At 36.4% G+C, this 19754-nt stretch overlaps 1 protein-coding gene across 1 annotated transcript in view; it reads left to right on the top strand.

Moving 5' to 3' along the window:
* The first annotated feature begins 436 nt into the window (after positions 1–436).
* Positions 437–19754, top strand: part of LOC145688849 (heme-binding protein 2-like) — a 30639-nt gene continuing 11321 nt past the window's right edge. Inside the window, exons 1-5 of the mRNA XM_081763016.1 lie at positions 437–666; positions 5978–6094; positions 7321–7401; positions 11467–11590; positions 14140–14311. Coding sequence (XP_081619142.1) covers positions 6029–6094; positions 7321–7401; positions 11467–11590; positions 14140–14311 — 443 coding nt within the window. The 5' untranslated portion in view covers positions 437–666; positions 5978–6028. The remainder of the gene's footprint in view (positions 667–5977; positions 6095–7320; positions 7402–11466; positions 11591–14139; positions 14312–19754) is intronic.

The raw sequence follows: 19754 nt of genomic DNA, 5'->3' as shown, positions 1-19754 counted from the left end.
TTATAATTCCAAAATTGTCATGTATTTACGAGTTTTTACGAGTACTTACATGATAAACAAATCCAAAACATTTTTTGAAATACTGTAATTTCAATGTAATTTCCGAGTTTCCTGACGATAATAATAATAATAATAATAATAATAATAATAATAATAATAATAATAATAATAATAATAATAATAATAATAATAATAATAATAATAATAATATCAACTTCATCTTGTGAATACGATTTGACCAGGCAGTACAGATTTAAGATTAACAACAATACATTTGTGACAACAAGCCTTTGAAAACAATGTTACGGTGCTGATTTCTTTATAGCTAGGCGCAGTTCGTAATTTGACGTGCTAGACCGTGTCTCATGTTGTTCTGCGTACAGCCCACGGTTCTTGTTATTAAACGAACGCGATACAAGAAGACATGGTTACTTACTCGTTCAAGAAGAGAATGAACTGTCAGCCGGTCATTTCCTGGAGTTTACCCTTCCGACCATTACATTGTACTGTTACCTCTCTCGCAGAGCCTTGTGAAGAAGCGTTCTGTGTTTGCTGACCCTTGACTGAATGCCGTGCGGCTTTATAAGTAAGCCCTCTGGTTTCTTAGTGAATACTTTAGATTTCAAGACATCTTCCTTTGAATTGCACGTTTCGTCTCGGCACCAGGTAGGCCAAATATTTCATGTATGTTAACAGTTGGGTATAGCTTTTAAATGTTCAGGAGAATATGAGAAATTCTTTCATGTAGGGTCGTTTAGATCATTACCATCATCATAGGTATTCTGCCACTATTGGCAGATCACCTGCGGCTGCTGAGAATCTTCCATGTTCCACGGTCTTAAACTAATCTTTTCGTCTTCATGTATGATTTTTCTGTTTTAATATTGTCCCTTCGTGACATAAGAGGTCAGAAACGGCGAAGGAAGCCTTTAGGAGGAAGAAAATACTACTTTTTGGACCTTGAATAAGGAGTTGAAAAAACAACTCATAAAACGCTTTGTGTGAAGTATTGTACTGTATGGGTCAGAAATATTTACATTACAAAAATGATTTTAAAAAAACTGGAAGCTCTCGAAATGTGGGTGTGAAGAAGAATGGAGATAATTAGCTGGGTCGAGCGGAAAACGAATGAGAGGGTGTTACAAATGGTAGGAGAGAAAAGAACAAGTTTAGACTTTATTAAGAAGAGAAGGAGAAATTGATTGGAACATTGGTTAAGAAGGAACTGTGTCATAAGAGACGTGCTAAAGTATATGGTGGCAGGAAAGGGAGGGAAAAGGCGAAGGAGATTACAATTAATGGACGATATCAAAACAGAAAAATTGTGCGTGAAGACGAAATAGGTTAGCGGAAGACCGTGGAGCATGGAAAGTTCTCAGTTGTGGCAAGTGACCTGCCAATAATGGCAGAATATTACTATTACCAATATTATTATGATAATACCGTCCATTAGCTGTAGCCTCCTTCGACCCCGCCCTCTCTTTTCTGATGAACACATTAAGATACTTTCTTCACCCCTGTACAGAACATTATCACTGGGTGACACCGTATAACATATACATGTATTTGGTATAAGTTAAGCTGCTAGGGGCAACTAGGAATATTACTGTAAACAGCCACAAACGCAGGAATTTATTTTGAAGGAAATTTTCAAAGCTTTTCGGGCCGATCTAAATCCAGTATGATTATAAATTATATTAAACTTTGTAAAATTACACCTAAAATTAGACTAAACTTTCAGAAAAATCAGGATTTCGGGGGGAAGAGGTCCGGATACCGCGAGGACCCATCCCTGTGTACGTCCCTGGCTACAACACAATACAAGTTAAGAGAGGAAACCTTACATATTATCCTATTTCATACACACAAGAATTACATGTAGGTAAGTTTCCTTCTCTTAACTTGAAGCAATATATTACCGATGTGGCTTCCCTCAACTGCCGTCACTGATACCCTATAATCAGTTATCCCATTACTGTATAGGGTCTGTTATAAAACATCTCAATGTGTTTCACTTAACAACGTACTTCCTAGACGCAAAACTTAATACGGTTGCGAAACATGGTCGCTTACTCTGAGGGAAGAACACAGAACTGAAAAGGTATTTGATAATAAAATCCTGAGACGTATATTCGGATTCAAGAGGAACGGGAATAGGGAATGATGGAAACTTCATAACGAGGAACTGTATAATTTACACTGTTTACTAAACATTGTTAGGGTAGGGCCATCAAGTCTAGGAGGCTCAGGTGGGCAGGTCATTTAGCCAGAATAGAAGAAAGCAAAACGCTTTCAAAGTTTTAACTGGAAATCCAGTTGGAAAACGACCATTAGGAAGACCTAGGTTCAGATGGACGGAGAAATAGGAATACAAAGTAGAAATTGGATCCAATTGGCTAAAGACAGAAGTCAATGGAGAGCTTCTGTAAAAGCAGCATTCAACCACCGGGTTCCATAGTCCATAGGGAGAGATCATTAGGAAAACCACTACACTTTAGCTGTAGCCCCCTTTCTACTTTTCCTACATTTACATCGTTCTTGCTTTCAGCCTCTAATGAGGGTTTCGTAAATAATACTTTCCCCAAATACAGTGAAACATCCCTTAACGAACACATCCAATTTTTTTTTTTTTTTTTTTTTTTTTTTTTTTTTTTTTGGTCCCGGGAAGAATATATGTATTAGTATTAGAAAGAACCTCCCGTTTTACAGACACTCTCAGATTCAGACATGGACAGCCTTCTCTCATTCCCAACGTTTTAGTAACTTCCTCCAGACAAGAATTATTGTCAGCTCATACGTATTTAACACAGAAAATACTTTGCTGCAAATTGAAAATAAATCTTCAAATGATCCGTTCAACTGATCCAGCAGTTACAAAAGCAAATTTCAATAAGAAACTAGTGTCCACTGCGCGGCAGAGAAGTATTGAAGACTTTTTCGCAAGAAATTAATAAACCATAATAGTTACTTATTTCTGTCTACATCTTCAGTAGTTAATAATAATAATAATAATAATAATAATAATAATAATAATAATAATAATAATAATAATAATAATAATAATAATAATAATAATAATAATAATGCATGCTCTTATTGGGTTACTGTTGTTTTAAAAAAAACATATATAGTCCATTTTTAATATAGTCAGTAAGAAATTTAAGGGGACTCCGTAGTTTAGTGGTTGGAGTGTTGGACTCAAGTCCACGTGGCCCAATTTTCGGCGTCCACCCAGCGTAGTGAGCCAAACTGGAGAGTCACGTGACTAGAATATGTGACGGCCATTAGGGCTAGAATGCTCCTGAAACGCCTCTTCGAGGCAGTACGCTCACCAAGTGATTATCGCTTCGCTGGACGTAGTTCATCCACTTGCTAACAGATGGCGTTGGAGTGGCTCAAGCCCACCAAGGGCTGTCACGCCAGGGTTAGTTACTTAGTTTTAGTAAGCTAATTAAGAGACTTTTGTAAAGGTATGGCTTGTATTTGAGAGGAAAATTATCACACACACAAGTTTTGCAGCGCATGTCCCTATAAAGACATTCCCTCGTGATACTTTTTTTTCTTCACAGAGAAGATATCTCCCGTCATTCCCCCAGTAGTTCGAATTAGAACTATAATTTTTTATCCAGTATTACAATTTACACTATATTTACTAACGTATTTCCTATAGAACTGCAATGAATTATAACATGAGATTATGTAATAGAAATTTGTATAACCTGTCTGTTACGGACACCTGTTATTTGTGGACAAATTAATATGTTTCATCAGTGTCCGTTATTCAGAGGTTTCACTGTATATAGTTATTTCATAACATTGGCCTACGCCTTTGTTTTTCATCGAATCGAAGAAAGAAAAGTAGTGTTCAGGTTATTATTAATAATAATACAGTAATAAACCGGATCTGTGTAGCATTTGGCTAGAATGTGAGCAAGGAAATGAATATTTGCATGAAATTAAGTTACAAATGAAAATGAAATCTTTGTTTTATCTGTGAACAAAATCAGAAACCAATGGGACAACTGACGAATATCTCATAGCAATAATTTGAAACTACTTTATCTGACGCTACTATTTTCAGCAAATGGGGGAGGAGGCATATGTTTGTCTCCAATCCTTTCGATAACGAGATCTCGAAAACCACAAGTGCTAGAAACGTGCCGTTTTCACTGGTCGATTCCAAATTTTTGTGTAGATTATCCAGTACTAATTGAATATGTCAAAAACATGGCAGTTATTTCTTTATTATATTTTTTAGGGGTACACTGGAAGGTTGAAGTTTTAAAAAAGTAAATCATCATCTACCCTACGAGGTATACTTCCAACGCCACACAATTGTATATAGGGGTAGTATATCTCCCAGGCGTTTGTTTCATGACCAAATGATAATGAAAAACGAAGGATAACCATTTCTCCAGGCTAAGATGAATCTTTATTGTTTGGATTGAGTTGATTTTTAGTTTAGCGTCCCTTTCAGCAGCGAGGCTATATGAGACGTGGACCTACTGATTAACGTGGAATCCGAACCACATGAGCTCTCGCCGGGAATCGAACCCGGGTCTCCCACTTTATTGTTTGGAGTGTTTTACCCAATGAACACCATATATTACTGAAATTATAATTAATTGTATGTGTAATGTATTTGCTTACTGCATGCAAGAAGAAAGAAAACATTGATCATACATTAATTAGAAATTCTAACCGGAAGTAGGTTCAATAGGAAATACGATAGTGGCTTGGTAGTAGAACACATACCTGAGGTACATGGGGTTCCTGGTTCGAGTCTTAGCCAAGTAAGTTTGTGTTGGATAACATCATGTCCGTGGGTTTTCTCGGGGTACTTCCGTTTCCTCCCACATTCTCACTCAACCAATTGTTTCATCTTCATTCACTTGTCTCAATCACCAGTCTCCCTTTGCCTCACGGTCATAAACGTGGGACGTTAAACTGAAAGATTTCATTTCATTTTTTAAAAATACTTTTCAGCAAACTTTCTCAAACTTCTAGTAATCTGGATTCCTTTGACTTCTCTTCAACGTATGAGGATGCAGAGTAGGATTTCTCAATCTATTCAAACTACAACACCCATTTCATCACATCATCTTCCCAGGAAATCCCCTATAAATAATTTCTGGCTTTTTAATAATCTTTTTAATTGTTGATCCTCATCACTTGTGAATCCCAGTGAAATAACACTGGGTTCAGGGTTTCACACTAGCCTTTGCTTTTAATTGTTTGTCAATATGCATTTTTAATTTTTTTTTTTTTTTTTTTTTGTATTTCAATATACATTTTTTCGTCAGTTTCACTCTTCTTTTGTTCCAATTGTTTTTCTTTGTTTGCTTAAAATTTTATTTAATATTCTTCGTTGTATTTGACAAGTATGGAAATAAAAAACATGTCTATCAAAATAAGTAATTTAAAATAGTCTTTAAACATATTTTTCTGCTACTAGATCCTACTTACATGTATCTATTACACCACACTTTGTAACCTCCTGGGGGTCCCTGATCCACAGAATGGAGGTTATTTATATCCCGAATTTTGACAGCATACGTCTTAGATATAGCAACATTCTCAGTATTGAGATCGGCTCTCGTGGTGTCCATTTCACGGGACCTCTTTCTTCCAAGCCAGTGTCTTTGAAAAAAAAAAATCTATTATTCAGAGAATGGCGTGTTTATGCGTCAGGAAACAATATCACAGCAAGTCTAGCTACCCTAAAAACAGGTGTAAAAGTGGATCTGAAAAGATAGGGGGACGCATGAGGTCACGCCGTCTTACGTGTCTATCTTCGCCCATTGTAATTTTCTAGGAAGTGGCGGGACGCCATATATAATTCTTTTAGAGATAGGGGAACTGTCTTCCACCGCATTCCCCTTCACTTTTATCCTTGCCTAGAAATAAACCTTATATGTATTGATGTCAAATAATTATTATCTTTTTTCTAAATTATTATTATTTTTGTCTTTGACAGGTGTTATTTTGAATCAACGGTAACATTTGCACCCGAAAGTAACGTTAAAAAATGGCGAATAACTTGTATTTAGTGAGTCTTGCTCTCTTCTGTTGTATGCTGGGCGCACAAACAAGTGTAAGTAATCCTTTTTTCTTTTATCTTGTTTTCTTTGCTGGAATTAATGAGTGGAGTTACAGTACTTTGTATTTAAAAATGTATATTGTAGTGTGTTAAAGAATAGTGTAATTTCAAATGTTTCAAAATTATCCTACATTATTAGCACAACATATCCACTTGAAATCCCATAGCTGTCCTAGGGCATTTAGACTCGCACTATACAATTTTAAGGATAATTCAAATATTCACGGGATTTTACTTGCATTTCGACGCGATGTCCATTAGGAATCGAGTCCGGGTCTCCAGTACTGAAGTCATGTACGCTAACCATGGAGCCAAGAGGGAGATCTTGGAAAACTCGGGGATAAAGGGGCTGGATTCCACATCATCTCCTATGTGCCAAAATCAAGAAATTGATGAAATATACTTTTACGTCGCCCCTGGAGCAATTCGGTTTTTCTCATATTGGAGACACCCATTACTTTTATGTATAGTCAGCGACAAAAGTTCATTCAATTTGATGAAACTAATTCCGTAAATAACTTCAGAATGAAAGGGCATAAAATTGAGCACAGTTTGTAGTAAATGAGAAAAGAATGTAATTTTCTGTACGTTGGAGCAATACCACCGTTATTCCCATAAGAAAATTTACATATATATATAGGGTGTCTCAAAAATCCCTTGACATATGGTAACTCTTCAAATATAACGTTTTCAATCTAAAGTGAAGGATTTTTTAAAATCGGACGAGCCGTTTGGGTTGTACACTCTTTATGCGCCCAATGTTAAATGAAAATGAAACGTTGCCATTTACCTGGATCCAGAACATAAGTGAATGAATTTACTGTCTGTTATGCTAACGTGTCGATGGCCAACCCCTATTTCAAACATGCCCCCATTCACCATACTCTTATAAAATTTGTTCACATCCCGTTCCGCCCTTCCCTCCCCCAGCCGCAGGTAAATTGCAACGCTACATTTTCATTTTACATTGGGTGCATAAAGAGTATACAGCCCAAACGGCTCATCCGATTTTAAAAATTCCTTCCCTTTAGGTTGAAAATATTATATTTGGAGACGGTTTCTCCTTTTACATTTTGTAGTAACTCTGATAATAACAGTTACCCCATGTCAGTTGACTTTTGAAACATCCTGTATATATACACTTTACGCTCTAGTAACACCATTGAAAGATAAATTCCCTAAATCTCTAACCTTTTATTATTATTATTTTTTAATTTTAGTTCCTTGATGTTCTGCTAGCTTTGCAAGAAGCAACGGCTGATTCACACATTGCGCCGTATACACTCGTCAAGGACTATGGGGTGAGTCTTTATTTATTGACATTTTTTTTTTTTTTTTTTTTTTAGGATATTACATCTGACATAAGGTGTGAAATTATCACAGGAAATTATACCTATTCCTCACAAGTAAGGATACTTTCGCCACTTCCACACTAAAATGTTTCATGATTGCCTATATTTAAGTTCATTTACAGTAAATCGTATATCGCACTCTGGTTCCGGCGGAACCGCGGTTCTCGGAAATCCGGTTTTCAGAACCGGTTCCAGAACCGGATCTTAGGAACTGGTTCCAGACCTCTATCCGAAAACCCCCAAAGACCCGTAAAGGAGGCAACAAAGTTCACCTTCAAAACACTACAAAGAGGACCATGCGCTTGTGCCCTCTCCGCCTAGACCCGCTTGTGCCCCCAGAAAAAATTTTAGTCCACCATTGGGTGTTTAGCCAAATGAGTTGGCCAGTTTGCCTGTTTAGCCAATGAGTTTGCCAGTTACCCAGTTTATTTAGCCAAATGAGACAAGCGGCCACCGACTGGGCGCCTGCCTGCCGCTTCCACCATTTCATCTAGCAAACTGTTCACAGCCTGCCAGCAACTTGGGTTTAGCGTAGGGTTGGTCACAAAGTTTTGGTTCCGCGAGGAACCGGTTCTTGGAGATCCGGTTTTCAGAACCGGTTCCAGACATTAGAATGCAAAGTGCGGCACGGCCTTCTCTAACCCCTTCATGATTACAACACTGACTGGCACATTCCATTTTTGTTTCAGTTGGCGACATTTTCGAAATGAAACAAAATATTCACAATGTTTGAACTTCGTGAAAAAAATTCTTGATTCACCAATACAGTATTTATGTAAATCCCGAAAGTATTTTCTACACTGTCGTTTTGCAATTTTGCTTGATACAGTATCCAAATTCTCCTTTTTTGTTTCCTGCCAATATAATTCATCTCGCTCATGATGAAATTCTAAAAAGGACGCAGACAAGGGCGCCCATATTGTGGTTTCTAACGGGGGCAAGTATACGCGACATTTCAAATATAGGTTCAAATTTTGCTGTAACTAATGTAAAAATTCAATTGGGTTTTCGATATTCCGAAGTACAATTTCCTCTAGGGAAGGGGGGCAAGCGCCCCACCTTGCCCCCCCCTGATGGGCGCCCTTGGGCACAGACACTTCAAACAACTTACAGTTGTGATATTGGTTCTTCGTTTCCGATACAAGTAATTTGCTTTGTGAAACAGCTGAAATTTGAAATAAGTGTTCACAATGCTGTGTTTGACCTAACAAGGTTCTTAATTGTGAAATATAAGTCATTGGCGTCTAGCTTTCCAGAACTTATTATCGTGTATTTGTTGTTTTTGACGCTCCCTGCCTCTGTCAGTTTTGCGGAAAGGTCGTTCTCAAAATTGAAATTATTATTATTATTATTATTATTATTATTATTATTATTATTATTATTATTATTATTATTATTATTATTATTATTATTATTATTATTATTATTATTAATAATAATAATAATAATAATAATAATAATAATAATAATAATAATAACTATGTGAGAAGCACAATGGGCGAAAATAGATTAAGTAATCTATTACTGTTCTCAATAAATGCGGACCAAGCCGAAAAATGGATGTACGGTAGTAACTGATTTTGCTGACTGGAAAGCGAGAAGAAAACCGTTCAATTAATTCCAGCTACTCTTCATGAAGACTGATGTCATTGACTGCAAAAAGTTAAATCCATCTTCCATTCTGAAGCTTATTGAATAAATTATATGTAGACCATATAACAAAGTGGTTTCCATTTATGAATATTTAGGCCTAGTAATTGCATACATTTAACTCATTCTTCACAGATACAGGAAATGTGGTTATTTATTATGTTGTCTATCATTACACAAAAAATGTTGTTAAGGCGGGGGGCCCTGGGTGTTCTCTTGCGGGGAAGCCTATAAAACATAGTTACGCCACTGGCCAACAGTCCGAATCTGCGGTCGCTGCCTGACCATTGGCAACCCAGACATCTGGCATTTTTATGTTTGGGCTACAAATAGTTCAAATCCGCTACTTTTGCAGCAAAATCTTGCTACTTCTTAATCTTCAAATCTGGCAACACTGCTTCCAGCCATTCTGACAGTTTTCTTCATGAGTTTTCCCTTATATCCACCAGTCCTTGTGCTGGAACGATATCTTAAAAACAGCCCCCAGCGCCTTCCTCACGCCTTCTTTACCATTGATTCTTCTTTTTCATTGATAATTGTTTCGGTGTAAGTTGGTCGTTTAATAAATAAGTAAGTTATAAAAAAGCAACTGAAAAATTTCGTTAAAAAAATCATTGCATATGACAAAATTAACGACGTTGAACATGTGCATTTCTTAGTCCATTGATTTAGGAAGGGCCTATATATGAGCACTTATTCTTCAGTTTTCTTTGAAAGAACTAGCGTTTTAATAGTTTGATTTTACTGATTTCTGTTTCAAATCTATTTAAATGTATCTATTTATGTATTTAATCTATTTATTAATCTATTTATCTAATATATTTATGTCTTTATATACAGTGTGGCACAAAAGTAGGTATACATCCCTGCATTGATCAAGTATAACATTCTAATTTATGGGTTTCTTTGCTTCGGCTGTTCCGAGCTTAAGATATAAGTAAAAAACACATTAAGAACAAATAATAAAGAAACTTAAGGCTATCTGATGGATAACAATAAGAAATTATATAAAATGCAATGAGCTGATCAGTATGATACTGTCAGGGTCGGATCTGGGATTTTCTGAGAGGGGTGCACCAATAACTACCAGTACATTTCAATTGAATTGGCATTTCTTAAATGCCTTTAGGCATCTGGGTGCGAATGAGGAAATGGTCTGGAAATGCCAAGTGTCTGTTCTCGGTGAATGCTTTTCTTTCAATTTTCAGTAAATTGACTTAAACTATCGATTTTGTAAAACTTCCCTTTGTGTTAAGCCCAAACGGAAACGTGGCAGCAGAATTTTTCGGAAAGTGTTGCTATTTTCACTGCTAGCTTATCATTTTAGGTAGTGTATATTTACAACGAAGGGGGAGTGCATGTGTACCTTTGCACCCCCCCCTAAATCCGGCCCTGGGTACTGTATACCTACTTTTGGGCCACCTTGTATATTTCTAAGCATTAATACTTGGATCTAAGGTCTTACGTCCGTCACGTATGAGAAATGACGCCCCGCGGCATGCACACTGTCTGGGATAGGGGGAATGAGGAAAAAAGGTAGCGGCCTGGAAGCTATATGTGACGTACTATGCCTAGTGGGAATGAGAAAAACCCAGGAAAAACTCACTCAGAATGGCTGGTCTGAGAAAGCTGAAAGGCCTTTTCGACCGAGTATCCCTACCACCGGGAGTCGAAACCGGGACCGCTCGCACCGAAGGTGAGAGCAACTGCGGGGCTACTGTAGGCCTATTAATTTATTAAATTATATTTAATATGATGTTACTTCTAATAACAAACGGAAAACGTCTCAGCCTGTGAGTCACGTTAACACTACTGATCAAATCACACTAATTGATGTCACTACTTGCGATATCTCTTGCCTGCCTAACACTAATAGATGTCGCTACTTGCGCTATTGCTTGCCTGCCTAACGCTAATAGATGTCGAAACCTGCGTTATCGCTTGCCTACCTGACGGTAATAGACCCTCTATATGTCGCTACTTGTGCTTTCGAACATGTATAATCATTTTTCTTATTTAAAGCTACTAGATTATATATAAAATTAAAATTAATTTCGATAAAAGTAATTTAACTAGAATTGAAGAAGAAATCAGTAAAATTCCAGTTCATTTCAAAGAAAACAAAAATAATCTTCCAGATAAATCAACAGATCAAAAAGATGAAAATGGCGTTGTTACACATCATTATGAAATAATTATATATGTAGTTATTAAAGAGATCTAAACGATTAGAAATTGTCATTAAATAATGTGATGATGTGTATATTTTTCGTACATGTTTGAAATGAAAACGAATATCTTCTTCAAGATGGTGTTAACCAAATGAATATTATCTTACAACTCACTTCTTTGCTCCCAAAACAGGAATTTGAAGAAAGACTGTATCCAGCTGGATGGTGGGTTTGCACATTGTCTGGTATCCAAGGGAAGAGAAAGAAACCTGCAATATTAAGGCTCCTTGACTATTTTGATGGTGAAAATAAAAATGGTAAGTTCACTAAAACGTGTTGCACTTATAGATTAAGGCTCCTTGACTATTTTGATGGTGAAAATAAAAATGGTAAGTTCACTAAAACGTGTTGCACTTATAGATTAAGGCTCCTTGACTATTTTGATGGTGAAAATAAAAATGGTAAGTTCACTAAAACGTGTTGCACTTATAGATTAAGGCTCCTTGACTATTTTGATGGTGAAAATAAAAATGATAAGTTCACTAAAACGTATTGTACTTATAGATTAAGGCCTTTTGACTATTTTGATGGTGAAAATTAAAATGATAAGTTCACTAAAAAGTACTGTACTTATAAATTAACACTATAATTAATGCTACTTCTTTCCGTATGAATTACGCTTTCAATCGTAACACATAGGTTACGTTTATTAACTATTAATAGGGATGCGCACGAGACAAGATTTGAGGCTGTCTCGTCTCGAAAATGTGATGTAAAAGTGATGTCTCGACTCGAAAAATGTATTCTTCTCTATTGGAAGAGCTGTGTCTCGACTCGAATTTTGTCAGGAAAATTCTGTCACGACTCGTTTCGTGCACAGCCCTAACTATTAAGTAAATTTAGTGTATTCTATACCACTATTCATTCCAATACAGGAGCTTTCTCAATTGATGTCCAGTGTTGCACATAGCGATGAGAAAGGAGAAAAATTTAGGTTTCCTCGTCTTGACTCTTAAATTTTTTGTAGAACTCTTGCCTCTTCTAGATTCTCGAAGATTTCTTTGTCGTATCACCTCAAAAATTTCACCCGTCTTTTAGTAAATATTTCACCTCTCGATAAATAAATGAATATTTATAAATGGACTGAAACTAACGTATTTATTATAAAATCTAAGTATTTAGGTCCCATTATTCGATAAAAAAAAGTTTAAAAAGCATAATAAAACATAATTTGCAAAGAAAAAAGTTAAAGCATAATTGCCAAAATAATAATCCATAATGTCCATAGCTCTGGAAAATACCAATTTCAGAAATTTCTGGTTCTAAGGAGGCGCAAATGTTAATTTTTTTTTTCACCCTTTTGGACCATCGGTGACTACATTAGAAAGTGAGAACTCTGTTTTCTCCGAGCGTTTACAATTTTGTTTTAATAAATTGCAAGATTTTGTGTAATTATAGTGATCCTAGATGGTGTCCCACTATGAAAATAAATTAATCCGTCATTTTTTTTTTTTTACCCTGTCTTGTCCCATGATTATATGGGTTTCTCATTTCAGACTTTAATTCTTTTGATCCACGCTCCTCAATTCTCTACCCACTCTTCCTTTAATCATTTTGTATCTTGTCTTTCCATCTCATCTTGGGTCTTCCTTCTCTTTCTTTTAACTGTTACTTCCAGCTTCCCAATTCCTTTCCCACACAATCTTAATTTCTTCGTTTTCTATGTCCAAACCATTTCAACCTCCATTCTTGAAACTTTTGAACTCAAGAATCCCACCTTAATAGAGCCTCTTATGTAATCGTTTCTTATCCTATCCTTCTTCATCACACCCATGTCCATCTTAAGGTTCTAATCTCCCGCCACTTCCATCTTCTTTTCCTGGGCTCTTGTAATTGTCCACGTTATACTGTACTACTGTACATAGGCACCGACTTTGGGGGGGGGGAAGAACACTTTTGCGTCCCCAATATTTAAAGGTGGGGTACTCGCCCACCCAATATAATCCAGTCGAGGAAGAATTATCAAAAAGTTAGCAAGAATTTCTACCGAGCTTTCTTATTCGATACAAAGCGTCATTTTCGAAATTGTGTTTAAGAGAGCACTGAAACTTCAAGCAACACTCTGGTAGCACTGAATTGACACGAGAAGATCAATGTGGTGCGCAAACTTGTAGTGAAGTTCCCAAATTTTGAACTTGAATTTGTTTTAATGCCTTTAGGCAAATTTGGCTTAGGTCGTCAACTTCGCAGCGGAGCGCATGCAGCGGACCGAGATCTGAGGGGGAAAAGGGGGTTTTCATCCAGCCGTTGATAGAAAACGCAAGCAGTTGACAGAACTCTGAATAAGATGATTTATTTATCGATTGTTTGCCCCCCCCCATATTTTCTTCAAGTCGACGCCTATGCTACTGTACTTCAGACCGGCTTTTATTTATTTATTTATTTATTTATTTATTTATTTATTTATTTTTGCCGTTTTATATATACGGGCTTTTATCCTACAACTCACTTTCTTATTATCCATCCTTTTCCAATTTAACCAGTCTATTCTGAGCCTTCGGCTACCTGAATTTTAAATCTAGATTTTTCTACTTTTTCTACTTAAATTTAGATTTTTAGAGTGGAGTCTGTTAAGTTTTCAGGTATACAAATGGATAAACACGTATAAATAAACGTTTCGTCACTCCGTTACGAGACGACGTCAACTCTAAATATTCAAGTATGATGTAAAATTAAGTTCTATGACGTATGGTAGTGCAAGAAATTCTAATTTGATGCATATTTTCTTCATTATTGTGTAAACTACTATTAATACGTACATCAAGCTACTTGTTTATTTACTTATTTTGTTTTATTTATTTTTCAGACACAAAGCTTACCATAAGTATGCCTCAGAGCAGTTTAATTGAAGGAGGTAAATCACAGAATATGCATGAAACATGTTTCTACTTGTCTCAAAGTTATCAACAAAACCCACCACTGCCAAAGGATAGAAATGTTTACCTCAAAAGAAGAAACTCTATGACTGTTTACGCAAGGTACAACATACTTAACCATTAGTCATTATATTCTTGGGTAATAAGAGGTATAGTGTAGAGACCTGTACGGGCCGAATTTTTCGGCCCGAGCCTAATCCAGCCCGAATGTACCTAGGCCCGGCCCGTGCAGGTCTCTATTAAGTGGTAGTTTGGGTTTGGCTATACTATATGTAGTTCTCCAGATATAAAATGTATAATAAAAATTTTGATTGAAATAGATTAAATCTTGATACAAGAAAAAAAGATAATAGGTGTGGGTTTCAGAATTTATTTATTTATCTCCATTAATATTATTTAGCACAATTAAATGCTTTTATATGATCTACCATTACTACGGTAATGAGCAATGAGCAATGTAGTGGTTTGTAGGTCAAGTACCGGGCTGAAGCCCTTGTCTTCCATCTGAAGTGGTTGTTTGTCAACGGTGGTCCAGCGTTTCAAATGTTGCAGATTGGCTTACTACGGTAGATTTTTTTTTTTTTTTTTACCAGCTAGCCTACGCTAGCTACTACCCGAAGAGGGTTACGCCCTCTGTAGGGGAAGAGATGTTTAGTATATTCTGCTATTCAGAAAGCAATGGTTGGGCTATGGGTAGGTACAGAAAACTTTATTATTCAAACTTTCACAGTCATTATGGCCTTTAACCATAATCATGAGGAAAGGTAAATACATAAACTGCAGTGAGGGAAAACCATAACTGTAAGTGATATGATGTGGAATGATGAAATGAAGTGCGAAACTCACTACAACACATAGGTTTTGTTAGTTGAACTAATGCTGGTTATCTTTAGGGGCTGCGCTAGGCAACACTGGTTCCAAGTGAAATTTGTGGTGGACAAACACCGTTTGCGTGGGTTTTCTCGGATGTTCTCCCGTTCCCTTCATTCCACCATTTCATTTTTATTATCACACCGTCTCCCTTATTCTCAGTGCACAATGTTGGACGTTAAAATATAAATTTCATTTCATTTATAGGTCTATTGATATTGAAATCACCAAGGTTTACTATCACACCAAGTTAAGTCAAAGTTCCATGAGTTTCATCCCATAGAGGGGAATGTCAGCTACGCAAAATTACTAACAATTTCCATCACTTACAATGCCTGTTCGCTCCTAAGTGAGGCCCAGTATATATCCCTTACTTGCTTTTAACTATAAAGTAATCCATTTTACGTTCTGTATCATTTTTTTGAAATAAATTATTAACTTTAAAAAAAAATCTTAAAGTAGCTGGTTAACGGAAACTTCTATTTAAAAAAAAAAAAATATTAGGGTGCCAGGGAACAATATCTTTCAAGTCTCACTGTATCCGATAATACCACTATTATAGCTGAACGATAATCTTAGAACGTTTTTCTTTCTTTCTTTCTCTCTCTCTCTCTCTCTCTTTTCTTTTCTTTTTCTTTTGAAGACAGAAGAATGTGCAAATAAATTATAGGTGTGCATCAAATAATTATAAAGAGCACACACTGAGGTTTTTAACATTCATTCACGCTAAAATAAATCAATAACGATTTTAGAATTGGTGAATGGCAACCCCGTATCCATTCTTTAGATTCAATTAAATTTATGTGCGGATGGAAATGTTCTTGTTGACAGTAATGTTAATAAGGAGTGTAAAAAAAATTGTGAGGACAGTGACGTCATTGTTGAGTTCGAAACCGAATATTACTAGATAAGTTTATTATACATTATTGCTATTATTATTAGTATTATATTTATTTCTACTATGTTCATAACAAACAGTAGTCTATGTACGATATTTATTTTGTAATCCACAAAAAAACTTAAAGGCAAAAATCGATAATTTTGCTATGAGGTTCTGTATCTACCTTAAGTGCAGGTTGGCGTTTACTAATTGAGCACCGAGACTATATGAGACGTGGACTTACCGTTTCAGGCGGAACCCGAACCAAAGTAACGCGTTCAAACTTTTGGACTTTCCCACCGGGATGAGAGCCCGGGACCCTGTGGTCGAAAAGTGCACCTAGCCACTAGAACTTGCCTTCTATTGAAACGACTACAGTATCAATTCGTTGGCTTGGTACGTTTGGAGTTTAAATGTCTTTTTCGTGCCAAAACTGTGTAAGACGTGGCAGCGCAGAAGGGCTAGACACTAACCCTAAACTGCGTGTTCTGGTGTTTGTTCATCTTCATCGCAAGGGAAATTTTCAAAATGTCCGTGTTCACTGAATAAGATTTAATAATTTCCTTTTTGTAGTTTTGTTAATCTCATTAATCAATGTAATAGCAACTTTGGACTGTCTTGGAGTTTTGTCTACTTGCCGGCATGAAGTACGTTGCAAGTCGTAAAAAAAAAAAAAAAAAAAAAAAAAAAAAAAAAAAAAAATTATAGGACTTCCATTTATCCTGTTAAGAGTTGATAATTTGCCTGTTAGGTGGCAATTTGTTACACTGTTGCAAAATTAAGTTTGAAAATGTCAAGTTGGTATTCATTTTGTATAAAGAAAAGATTTTCGTTCTTCTCTTAAATGTTTCTAGTAAGTTTAGCTTACTTTACCTAAGTTCTTTCTAATTAATATTATTATTACTGGTCTCTTTAGATCATTTAGCGCAACCAAATGCCTTCATTTACTTGTTTAAGTTCGTATGAATTAATCTACCGTAGTAAGCCAATCTGCAACATTTGAAACGCTGGACCACCGTTGACAAACAACCACTTCAGATGGAAGTCAAGGGCTTCGGCCCGGTACTTGACCTACAAACCACTACATTGCTCATTGCTCATTACCGTAGTAATGGTAGATCATATAAAAGCATTTAATTGTGCTAAATAATATTAATGGAGATAAATAAATAAATTCTGAAACCCACACCTATTATCTTTTTTTCTTGTATCAAGATTTAATCTATTTCAATCAAAATTTTTATTATACATTTTATATCTGGAGAACTACATATAGTATAGCCAAACCCAAACTACCACTTAATAGAGACCTGCACGGGCCGAATTTTTCGGCCCGAGCCCAATCCAGCCCGAATGTACCTAGGCCCGGCCCTGTCCGGGCCCGAAAAGTTTTGGGGATTTTCGGCCCGAGCCCGGCCCGGCCCGATAAGTTTTTTTTAAAATTCTTGGCCCAAGCCCGGCCCGGGTCAGATAAATTTTAAAAGTTTTTAGCCCAACCCAAGCCCGATAAATTTTTAAAAAAATGAGCTCGAGCCCCAATCTTTCTCAATATTTAGTACTAATTTGACCTAACCCTTAGAAACATTTTCTAAACTTTGGTTTACAACCTGACGCTTGCCTACAGAATAGTACCATTTCCTCCTAGAACTTTGCCTGTCATCGAGAGAACAAAATCTCCATTTCCTGTAAGAAAAAATTTAACTTAATTGATTTTTAGTATAAGTGAAGATTGCAATATTGTTTAGCGACAGGCAAAACTTTCCCACCCCTTCTTGTTATATTTTGAGTTCAGTGAAGGTCAAGGTCAGAGCTCAATTTACAACATAATCCCTGTAATCCTCTATAGTGAAAGTGGAGCCGCTAAGCAACAAAAACTGTAAATAGCTATTACATTTTTTGTAACATTTTTCACGGACACACTTCTTCAACGTTTGACTTTATTCCAATTATCGTTTAACGAAAGTCAATAATTAATAAAAAGAATTGCAATTAATCGTCCGCAGCCCGGCCTGACCTGAAGAGAAATCAGTGTCGGACCGCCCAAGCCCAGCCCGGCCCAAAGAAATAACAGAGTCGTCCCGCCCAATCCCGGCTCGTGCAGGTCTCTAGTATAGTGTTATAATAAAAATGTAAGTGTACCCACTATCTGTGAATTTTTGTTTTATTCGTTTTCAGGGATTCAGTTTACCAAAACTCCTTTATATGTTAAACATGTCCAACCGTCCGGGAGACAAAAAAAAAAAAAAAAAAAAAAAAAAAACTCAATAATTATTTTAGAAATCATTACCAAATACGTGCAGGATGTAGAAAGTCAAAAATTACGAATCAGGTTCGTTTTTAGACCCAACATTCAAACCGGAAGTGGTAGAAATTAACTACTTCCGCTTTTAACGTTGATCGCTATAAGCACCATACTAGATTGAGAGAAGTGATGTTCTGCAATCCAGAGATGGCGTGGATCAATCAAGGCTTGACCCACCACCCACCAAAACCCACCATCAACTCTAACCTGTGATCCACGCACTCTTCTGCACTGACTGACGAGTTTACACTTTTAATAGTATTATCGCTAATCGGAGTTTGAATTTCTGCGGTCAATCGCTCAAGCACCGCTCTGTTACAATACCGTTGAATCTGACCTTTACGGTAAAAAATGGTAAAGTGTTTGCCATGGGGCATATTACGATAAATTTCAATTTGATTATCACATATAATTTTTTCCTTGTTGAATTACAGATACTTTTCAGTGGAAAATATAAATATGATGAAATTTGAAAGTCTTAATACTAAAATTTGATTGTTCTTTGAAAGCTAAGTAGTAAGTTCTATTTCTATTATTACAATTACAAATATTAATATACAAAATTACCTGAAGTCCTTTTCTCACTTAGATATCTTAGGTAAGTAAATAGAAACAAATAAAAAGAGAGGCCTTGAAAGTAAAACGTAGACAAATTTATCAGTGTTCAGAAGATGTTGTCTACAATGCAATGAGCAAAGTGGGTCGGTGGGTCACGGTGTGCGGTGGATCGTCGTGGGTCACGTCTTTTTGACCCACGATCCACTTACAAATCTTGACCCGCTTGGCCCACTTGATCCACAACGCACTGATCCACTCCATCCCTGCTGCACTCAATTAAGCGTGCCAAAAATACATTTCGTTTTCATTCTTTAAACGCTACTAAAACCGAAAGTAATAGAAATCCACCACAATCCCAACTTTCAATAACAATTGAGAAAAGTTCGATCCCAGCCCCTGCCAAGTGAACTTTGTAGTGGACAAACACCGTGTGCATGGGTTTTCTCGGGGTTCTCCCGTTTCCTCCCACTTTCTTCATTCCACTATTTCATTCATTTCTCACTATCACCGCCTCCTTTAGTCTAACCGGCATAACCGTGGTACGTAAAACTCAAAGACAAACAATTGAGATAATATCAAGTCATACGAACCAAACTCTGTTTTGTTGATTAAAAAGGAGGACGAATAGAGGTCCAACAAATGACAATCAGCGTGTGAATCAAAAGACTATTTACAGGAGGAGAAAGTGCACATCCGAAAAAATTAACATAGAAAATTTCAAAACATATAGGAGACATCCATCTCTACTGAGGGGATTTTCCTTCATTCTTCCTGATAATTCGTACACTGAGGACAATGTTAAGAATTCAAGAACTAAAAGCAATTTTAGAAGTAACCTTTTAATGAGATGACTGAGCTTGATTCCGGGACGGCAACTCCTCGATTCTTGGTTGAATCTTCGAGAGTGCGAGAATCAGAGCTGATTCTGGAATCAA

Source organism: Thermobia domestica, chromosome 7 (genome assembly GCF_964235325.1).
Source record: "Thermobia domestica chromosome 7, izTheDome1.hap1.1, whole genome shotgun sequence".
Lineage (NCBI taxonomy): Eukaryota > Metazoa > Arthropoda > Insecta > Zygentoma > Lepismatidae > Thermobia > Thermobia domestica.
Note: the sequence above shows the minus strand (reverse complement) of the source record. Positions and strands in the feature narration are given on the sequence as shown.